Here is a 9,863-nt window from a genome sequence, read left to right on the forward strand (position 1 = left end):
TGGGGCGGCTGTGGTGGAGGCAGCCCAGCAGGCGGAGGTGGGAGCAAGCCATCTCCCTTGGCGATTCTGGTCAGCTAGTGGCATTTCCGGGTGGTGTGGTTTGACGGCTTCGCGCCGCTGTGAAACTTGTAGGGGCCATCCAGGGTCTGCTCGTAAGAGAAGGCCGGCAACCAGTTGGACTTGCCGCCCCTCTGCCGCTTCGCCGGAGGCGGTCCCTCCGGCTCTTGGTCTTCGACTGTCACCACTTGCCGGCTGTTGGAGGCCGGCTACGGGGCCTTACGCTTATGGTCGTTCTACTGTTGCTGCCGACTGGAGTCCCCAGCCGGAGTTCTTGGAGCCTGAGGAGCGACTTTGCCAGTCGCGCTGACTTGAATCTCCGCCTTCATGGAGGAGTCGGCCGTGGCGTATTTGTCCGCCCTGATCAGTAGCTCGTCGAGAGTCTCCGGCTCGTCGCAGAGAAGCTTGTGCTTGAGGAGGGTGCCTTCTCTGCATCCGGCAGTAAAGTACTCGATTGCCTGCACCTCGTGCACGCCTTCGCAGGAGTTCCGGAGCTCGCCCCAGCGCGTGAGGTAGTCGCGAGTGGACTCGTTGGGACCTTGCACGCACAGGGAGAGCTGGCGGGGCTTGGGAGGTCGCTTGTACGTGCTCGTAAAGTTGCGGACGAAGGCCTTGGTGAAGTCGACCCAGCTGTTGATGCTGCGGGGCTTCAGACTGTTTAACCATGTTCGGGCCGAGCCCTGGAGCATGAGCGGGACATATCTTACAGCAACACGCTTGTTGCCGTTCGCTATATTGACGGCTGTGGAGTAATCGATCAGCCAGTCTTCCGGCTTCACGGTGCCGGTATATTTGGGCGTGTCTCGGGGGAGCGTGAACCCTTTGGGGAAGGTCTAATCTCGGATGGGGGGCCCAAAGCAGGGTGGACCCAACTCGTCTTCTTCTTCCAGCGCCAGGGACCGATGGAGTCGGTCGATCCGGTGGCGGGCGTCATTTTCTCCGACTCCCTCTCAGCGGCCGAGTCGGTCACCGAGAGTCGGATGTTCCACGGCGGCGGGGAGACTCGCCTTTCTCTGCGAGGAGGGGGAGGCAGGTAGTCGTCCCGCCGTTCCACCGCTTTGGGGCGGCCATCTTGATCGCGCTCGATGGTGATGCGAGTCCGACTGTGGCTGACAGCCGGCTCCTTGTCCTTCTTTCCGCGGGCTCCGCCAGTCGGCGTTCGGGACGTCGCGCCTTGGTCTCGGCGGGGCGGCGGGTCATTGTTTTGTCGCTGCGGCGCCTCTGTGCGGCAGCCGGCCTCGTTCTGCGCGGCGGCCGCGTCGAGGAGCTGCTCAACTCGCTCCGTCATCGCGCGGCGCTCTTCTCCCTCGAAGTTGTCGAGCTCGTCTGCCGCCGCCTGGGCGGCACGGATATTCTCCGCGGGCGTGGCATACACAGGGCGATCAGCCCCGAACAGGTTGGCGATTGCCACGCCACATTGTCGGACCGCTCCTAGGCGGCTAGGCCCAGTCGGAGCCGGCGAGCCGCCCACGGCGTGATCCATCTCGCGCTGGTACGCTTCTGACAAGCGTCTCATGCTTGCCAACTTCTTCGCGCCCTCAATAAGCTGAAGGCGACGTGCCTCCAGCGTCTCGGCGTCAGCATCTCCCGGAATCGGCGCGGTAAGGTCTCGCAGAGCCGCGTCGAGCGGTTCGTCGCTTCTTCACCAGAATGCTCGCCGTGATCGAGGACGAGAACTTCTGTGACGGTGCTTCCGTCGCTCCCCTCGTAAGGGAGCGGCTCGTCGTAGACCACCATGTTGGTGGGAAACGCGTCGAGCGACGCGGTGTCGGAGTCAACCAACATCAGGTCGGTGGATCCTATGGACTCCAGGTCCACGGTAGGCTCGCCGGTGACGTGGAGTTGGTCGAGGAGACCCGCGAGGAGGCTCTCGGGGCCGCTCGTGCCTGCGTCGAACGCAGGCTCGTCGGAGAGGCCAACCTCACCAATAAGCTCGGCGAGGCTGCTGGCCGCGCAGGCGATATCAGCGCCGAGCAGCGCGTCGGCGCAAACTCCGTCTGGCGTGCTGGGCTGGCTGCATTCGCCAGGGAGGAAAAGGGTTCCCGTCCAGAGCAGGTCTCCGGACGACGGTGCACCTCGCCCCACGGTGGGCGCCAAATGTCGGGGGTTGGGTACGACATATGCCAAAGGAGGGCTTATCATGGTGGGAGCGAGTAGAACATCGCCGGTGCCCGGAAGCGGGATGAGGCGAAGACATGCACGCCGGCGGAACTTACCCAGCTTTAGGGCTCTCCGAGGAGATAACACCCCTACTGCTGCTCTGCGGGGTCTCCACATGGTCACTATGGCAAAGCGGTTACAATGGTGCTCCTAGAACTGTTTCTGGAGGTAGGAGAAGGCAAGGCTAGCTTCTCCCTCCGATGATCTAAGGTCTATGCCTATCTGGGTCCGAACCCTTTGCATGGGCTTCCCGGGGGGTTTATATAGGTCTACCCCCCAGGGGTACAATAGTAATCCGGCTGGGAGCGGGTCCCTGCCGTCTGTCTCTCAAGCCGTCGTCCTTCCTGCCGACTCCTGGGGCCCGCCGACTGGCGGGCCCCGCGGACAGGCCTGAGACTGTAGCGGTACTCCTGATGACGTTAGCTGGGTCATGCGGTCATGGCTACAGCGCCGCCGCCCGGCGTGCGTTTACTGTCGCCACTTCCCATCATATCTGGTTAATGGCGTGTGGGGCCCGGGGGAGGGGTCGGCCGACTCCAGGGGGCCGACTCCCACCGGTCCGTCTTCAGGGCGCTCATGCCGTCTTTGGTCTACCCACTGACGGGCGGCCCCGCCGCCCTTGGGCCATATAGGCCGGCGTCCTGGGCACAGTGCGCCGCCTATTGTGGCTGAGGTCAGGGCAGGCATGGCAACAGTGCCGCGCCTCGCCGGAGATCTCCCGCGATACGGCTCACTGTAGCCATGTCGACCCGTCGTAAGCTGGGGGGGGGGGGACGGCCATGCCGTGGCCGTACCCCGCCTCGTCCTTCGAGACGAGAGTGGAGTCGTGGGCCGACTCTCCATAGCCGGCCTCCCTGGAGGTCGCCGGCTTGGAGTCGGCTTATCTTGGAGTCGCCATCTGGGACTCGGCTTATCTTGGAGTCGCCATCTGAGACTCGGCTTATCTTGGAGTCGCCATCTGGGACTCGGCTTGAGGGGCGCGGCCTGCCCCGAAGTCTTGAAAGGTCCTGGGGCTCGGGTTGGCCTACCCGTGGCCCATTACTCCGACAATGCCCTAACATTCTCTGAATCAACGATGCCCGCTCCTCTCCCACTCCCACCAATTTCCTTTGTTCCCCCTAAAAAAACAATTTCCTCTGTTTTAATCAATTATAAAATAAATCATTTTCCTCGAATGTTCATATTTCCCCTTTCCAAGTCCATCTTCTCTTGTCCTCCCGATTCAAGTGAACGCCTCCATGGTCATATTCGTGCTCTTTCATCATTGCTGCAAGGACAGACAATCGATAACTCCTGAGGTGTTGACGCGCACGTCAAGGAGGCAGATGTCGATGATGTAAGGGAATTGAACCCAAACCTTGGGTGAATTCCCACACCCTTGATTTAATTTGGTATGCCTAGCGTTAGGATATCTGATTTGGAGCTTCCTCATGGGTTGAGCGTGCAGGGGATCTACTTTGTTCTGACTTTGTTTGATTGGGTCCATTCATGCATGCCATTCTTATCCATGCTGATAAGTTTCAATGACATTATAACAATTTTTTTTACTTGCACTTTTCTCTTGCTTTGTATCTACATTTTTTGGTCGCTTTCCGGTTCTATGATATCCTAGGTTTGCTCATGAAGGTTATGGTGAAGCATACCATATTGATTTGTTAGCAGTGGCTTTGGCTAGAATTTTATGTGCTCTAAATTACCAATGAACTTCACGCCAAGTTTCAGATATTGGAAGATTAATGTACCATGATTTACTTTAGCCTCTATATTAAAAGGATGATGGTCAATTTTGTTATGGAGATCTTTTTTTTTCAATGCCCCGTTCTATTTTTCAACTGTTGCTAGCTTGCGTGTTGTAAAGCGAAACCTCATTGTAGTTGAGGTCCTCCTAAGGTGACATTCTAAAACAAAAGCTCTTTCGTTTTTTCATCTATGTTGTTTGAATTCCATAGCTTTTGATAAGCAACTATTTTGTATGAGATGTCTAGATGCATCTCATGGCTGACCTCACGCTATTGTACAAAAATTGAAATAGATACTCTAGTATCCTGCAAGTTGTCCATTTTCACAACTGCTTACCGTTCCACCTTACAAAAGTTTCATTGGTCGTTCGGTCAACTTCTTTTATTTCAAAATATGCAGCGATTTGACTAAACAAAAGAAGACAAAGAGTGGTGTGGGAATCATGACATTTTTCATGAATAGCCAATGCAAATATTTAGTGATGTTAATTTCTTGGTAGTACACAACTAGTAAACATCTTCATTAATTATTTTGGCAGTACCTTAGTATCTCGATTGTTCTTTTCATTAATGGATATCTAGGTATTTTGGTTTGCCTTATGCCACTGAGCAAGTAAATCATTCGTCTTAGACCATGTACAACACCTGATTAAGTGTAAGCTTCTAAGGGATGTTTCAAAAAACAATCAAGTCAAAGAGAAATTTGTATTCGCTCATGCATTCCATTCCCTAACCCCATTCACATGCAGGTGGACGACATTGTTTCAAAAGATGTACGTTAGCATGTCATTTCAGTAATTTGAGGCGGACTTAGAGGCCCATATGTATTGGATGAAAAACATGTATATATTGTTAATGGTCATAACGCAATGTATTTCTGACAATCCGCAGATGTCAAATTTACCTAACATTTGAGTGATCGTTAATCGATCATATGAGTTATTGGTACGCCAACCTAGCTGATGTGTGATGTTCCATTAATATTATTTTTCCATTTGATTTTTTTGCTTCATGTACTCATATGTACGTAATATTCAAAAACAAATTTTTTTTTCTAAATGTGTGGCGGCAACGCACATGGTTTCATCTAGTTGTTAGAGCAGTGTTAACCGTACCATTGCACAAAAAGAGTGTGACAAAATCAACATATTATCTTCACCCTTTGGAAACTCCTCATTTCAACAAACTCCACCATTAGCGACATCTGACCATTTCTTAGCCGATGGTGTAATTTCAATGGTGCTCATAATGTTATTGCGACTATTAATAAACAAAACAAACTACCACATGTAATTTTGTTCTAACTTTATACGGGTTTCAGTTGTTGCTCGATCGTTATAGCCATATTTGGTTTGTCATGAGATTTTCTCACTTGTTGACCTACACGTTGATACGCCCATTTTGCATCGCTATTTCTTATTATAATTTACTCTTTGTGATCGATATTTTGCACATCATAGCTTGACTGTAATGTCTTTTTTTCCAAAAAAAGAGAAACCATGGCTGCGCTCTCTCCAGCGAACAGTGAACGTTCGCCAGTCACCGTTTTCCGTCACAAAACTATTCGGATCAGGCAAAGACTATCCTAGCCTCGGAAGACCGTTCCGTTCCTCCGAAATTTCAAACCATCCCGCCCATGTGCTCACCCCAGCCCCATCCGGAAAGAAAACCCGGTGCCAAACCCACGCCTGGACCCACCCGCCAGCCACACCCGAACGCGTCACGCGTCACCCTTCCACACCCGTCTCGACTACGCGACCCCCGTCCCAACTTTTTTTATACGCACGCCATCCATTTCCATTTCCACCCCCCCGCCGCCCGCCCCTCGCCCCAAATCTCAGCCCCCAACGTCTCTCTCTAGCAGCTCGCCTCCTCCCCCATCCGCGGCGATCTAGGGTTTCGCCCCCCGCCCCCGCCTCCGACCCCGCCTGCGCCGCGATGGACGCGCTCTCCCTCATCGACGTCTCCGGCGAGGAGGACGACTTCCTCCTCGACCTCGCCTCGCCGCCGCAGCACCCCGACCCGCCAGCCCGCGCCGCCCCAGGTGAGTCAGCCAGCGCGCCGTCCGCCGCCTCCCGTTCCCGTGCGTTTCCATTTCGGCGGGGATCTGCGCGCCGGTTGTTTGGTGCCTCCGATCTGACGCGCCGCGCTGCGGTTTTTTGTTATTATTAGGTGCTGCGGTGGTGGGCGCCGATTCGAAGCGGCCCGCCGTCGGATCTCCTCCTCCTCCTCCGGCGGTGGCGGGCGGGCAGGCCGTGGATCCCGCGGAGCAGGCCCCGGAGCGGGCGCAGTCCCCGAAGAAGACCAAGGGCGTCAACCTCCGCAAGAGCCTCGCCTGGGACAAAGCCTTCTTCACCAGCGAAGGTTTGTGCGTCGCCTCCGCAGACCAGCCAAACCTCTGTTGTTTCCTGACTGCTGCGTGTTAGTATGATACACATCACAGGCTCATGGATCCTGATCTGGGTTTCTACCACTCCTACCAGCTCCTAACATTTCCCTTCGTTTTCTGAAAAAAATATTGTCGCCTGGACCTGTGCATTTTGATGTAGATAGATAGAATCCATTACCATTTCCCTTTCCAGCTATGTACTTGTCTTTTGTTATATTATTAGACCTGTGCATTTTGATGCAGATAGATAGAATTTCTTACCATTTCCCATTCCAGCTCTGTACTTGTCTTTTGTTATATTTGGCCTTGTGCATTTTGATGTAGATATACAGCAGTTCTTACCATTTCCCTTTCCAGCTCTGTACTTGTCTTTTGTTATATTAGACCTGTGCATTTTGATGTAGATAACTAGATATACAGCAGTTCTTACCGTTTCCCTTTCCAGCTATGTACTTGTCTTTTGTTATACCTGTCACCCTGATGCGTTGATTGATAGCAGCTAACTATTCCTCCTGGTCTGGGCAGGTGTTCTCGATACTGAGGAATTGGGCATTGTAAACAGCACTTTCCGCAAGTCGCAGGGTCCTAGGCTGCTGCCAGGAATAGCAGAGGAAATGAGGAGGTCAATGGAGTCCACCACCTCCTCGTTGGAAAGTGAAAGCTTTGTGCTGGAAAGCCTTGAGACTGAGCTGTTTGACAATGTCCGTGCTTCGATTCAGAGAACGCTTGGGAAACCTGATAAAGCTCCTATTGTGGCTTCTGGAAGCTCAAAAACCCCTAGGTCCGCAGCAAAGGCGCCTCCTGTCACAGGTAAGATTTCTCAAATTCAGAAGTTGGTGCAACACACTTATTTCTTATGCTGTAACTTCAGTGAGCATTGTCTGCTGTTTTTTACTAATGTGATTGCTTTGTTGCTACTTTCCAGTGAGAAAGGGGGTTGATCGGATACCTCAGACTCAGAGCAAGGTATGTTATCACAATTCTTCAGTGATTTGAACCCACTTTCCTGCAGTCTGTAATCATTACTAATCAATACTTGTTAATGCTGCCTCAGATAAGGCCCCCTGCTTCAATAAGCAATGGTTCCGTTGGTGGTACCAAACAAAGGCCCCAAGTCACCCTGAAAGAGCCTGCAGCTGCAAGAGTGGTATGTTACATGCTTGCAGTTCCAGAATATCCATGATCTTTCTGTAGTTTAGCTTAGCTGTCTACCCCTAACTAGAGGTTTAGGGTTTGCGTGATACACCAGGATCTATAATTGTACTCCCTCTGTAAACTAATATAAGAATTTTTAGATCACTAAAGTAGTAATCTAAAAGATCTGACATTAGTTTACTGAGGGAGTAGTTATTAGTAATATGTAATTATTTTCGGCGTGAATCTGTTTTTAAGAGCCTAGCCATTTCTTGCATTTACCGAAAATCAGATTACCTCTTGTGTCTTGTCCATTGAAACCCTGTTCTGGAGTTGCATAGAACTAATTAAAAAAACTCCAGTTAGATAATTTTGTTATCTTTTAGGTTGAACAAAGTCGGCTAATTGCTTGTTTTAATTGGAGTTCCCATTGAGTATTAATATGAACTTAATATCATGTTTATTCTTTCTGCTTGCGAAGGCTGCATCAAAAGCTGCAGAAGCAAAACCATCCTCAAAGCCTCCCAGAGCTCTGCCAAGAGTTGCTACAATGAGAGCACCGACTAACACAGCTGTCACCTCTGGGATTGCAGACAAAAGAAGCAGCACTGGTGTGTGAATCAACATGCTTAAATTTTTTCTGCCATAAGTGTTAATAGATAGCAAGCCTAATACACTTTTTTCCCTCTTGCAGGAGGTGTAGTCAACAGGCAGGCAGTTGCCAAGTCTGCTAACAGTTCAGCCAGTGTGCCATCTCGGCCTGGTGGGGGCCCAAAGAACAACTCAACCTCAAAATCTGGTGCTTTGTCGTTAGCAGCAAGTCCTTCCTTGCGTAGTGCTCCCATGGCAGGTGGGAAAACAAAGTCACCGACCCTAATCAGCAAGAACAGGACCGCTCAGAGGATCCCTATTCGTTCATCATCAAGATCTGATATCAGCAAGGTTGACCCAGCAAGGGCATCAAGAAATAAGAGTCATGGTGAGAGTGCATCACCGACCATTTCACCAAGCAGTTCTGTGGACAGCATGAGTTCTGTGATTTCTGGGGTTTCAACAGCATCCACTGTAGGGAGAGCGAGTCATACATCTGAGACCTTTAGTACAAGGTCGTCTTCATTGTCCCCTTCCACCAGAAAGAGCAATGACCACCCTCCAACCACACTACGGAGGCCTGTTATTGTTAGAGAAGGACAGGCTTCAGGAGCATTTGCTGATAATGTGAAATCTAATGTCGACACATCAACCCAAGGAAATGGTTTTAAACCATCTGGTCTACGAAGGCCTACACCCAAGATTGGATATTTTGATGCCGTAAGTGAATTGTATGTTTTCTTTCTTGTAATGATGCCAATGCTCTTTATTTGTTCTAACACTCTTGGTTCTGTTATGTCTTCAGGAGAAATCTGTTGAACAAAAAGCCGGTGCACGGGCACAACTGCAACCCACGAAGGTTCTGTTTTCACCGTTGGCCACACAGAACTCTTGGATTCCTTCTACTCCGAAGACAATCCCTGCAACTCTTACCTTTGAGCAAGAAGAACCAAAATCTAGGGCAGCAGCACCTTCTCAAACTAAGGCGTCACCTTCACTACCTCTCAGAGTTGCACAAACTGAGGTAAAACCATCAAAGGTGACAGAGCATGAAGTTTCTCAAAAGGAGGCATTGCCTTTACTGTCTCCAAGAGTTGCACAAACTGAAACGGAACCATCAGAAGTGGCGGAGGATGACATTTCTCCAACTAAGGCATCACCTTCACTGCCTTCTCTTACAGTCGTGCAAACCGAAGTAGAATCTTCAAAGGTATCCGAGAATGAAGCAGCCATGCATGAGTCTGGTCCACTGGTCACCTTCACTGCTTCATTCTCGGAAACTACAGTAGCACCTTGCGAGGACAGCAGTCCTTCACTGCTTCTTGGAGTTGCAAAAATGGAAGTAGAACCATTGGGAGTGATTGACCATGAAGCGGAAACATCAAAGGTGTCGGAGCATGAAGCACACGTGCTGGAGACTGGCCCATTGGTTGCCATGGACATTGCAGAGGACGAGGGGATTCCAGCTTTAAATCAGAATGTCCAGGCCAATGGCGATATCAGTTCATCAACTGTTGAGCTGTCATCATGTACCTCTGGTCAGCAAGAATCAGAAACTACAGCAGCACCTTGCGAGGACAGCAGTCCTTCACAAAACAAGGTATCACCTTCACTGCCTTCTCTTACAGTCGTGCAAACCGAAGTAGAATCTTCAAAGGTATCCGAGAATGAAGCAGCCATGCATGAGTCTGGTCCACTGGTCACCTTCACTGCTTCATTCTCGGAAACTACAGTAGCACCTTGCGAGGACAGCAGTCCTTCACTGCTTCTTGGAGTTGCAAAAATGGAAGTAG

General features: G+C 51.0%; 1 protein-coding gene across 1 annotated transcript in view; it reads left to right on the plus strand.

Moving 5' to 3' along the window:
- Positions 1–5,773: 5,773 nt before the first annotated feature.
- The window catches only part of LOC123107438 (mucin-20), a gene marked incomplete in the record, with an annotated part of 5,588 nt that continues 1,498 nt past the window's right edge, over positions 5,774–9,863 (plus strand). Inside the window, 8 exon segments of the mRNA XM_044529427.1 lie at positions 5,774–6,000; positions 6,129–6,320; positions 6,871–7,155; positions 7,271–7,311; positions 7,400–7,492; positions 7,961–8,090; positions 8,174–8,790; positions 8,876–9,863. Coding sequence (XP_044385362.1) covers positions 5,895–6,000; positions 6,129–6,320; positions 6,871–7,155; positions 7,271–7,311; positions 7,400–7,492; positions 7,961–8,090; positions 8,174–8,790; positions 8,876–9,863 — 2,452 coding nt within the window.

This window comes from Triticum aestivum, chromosome 1B (genome assembly GCF_018294505.1).
Source record: "Triticum aestivum cultivar Chinese Spring chromosome 1B, IWGSC CS RefSeq v2.1, whole genome shotgun sequence".
NCBI classification, from domain to species: Eukaryota; Viridiplantae; Streptophyta; class Magnoliopsida; order Poales; family Poaceae; genus Triticum; species Triticum aestivum.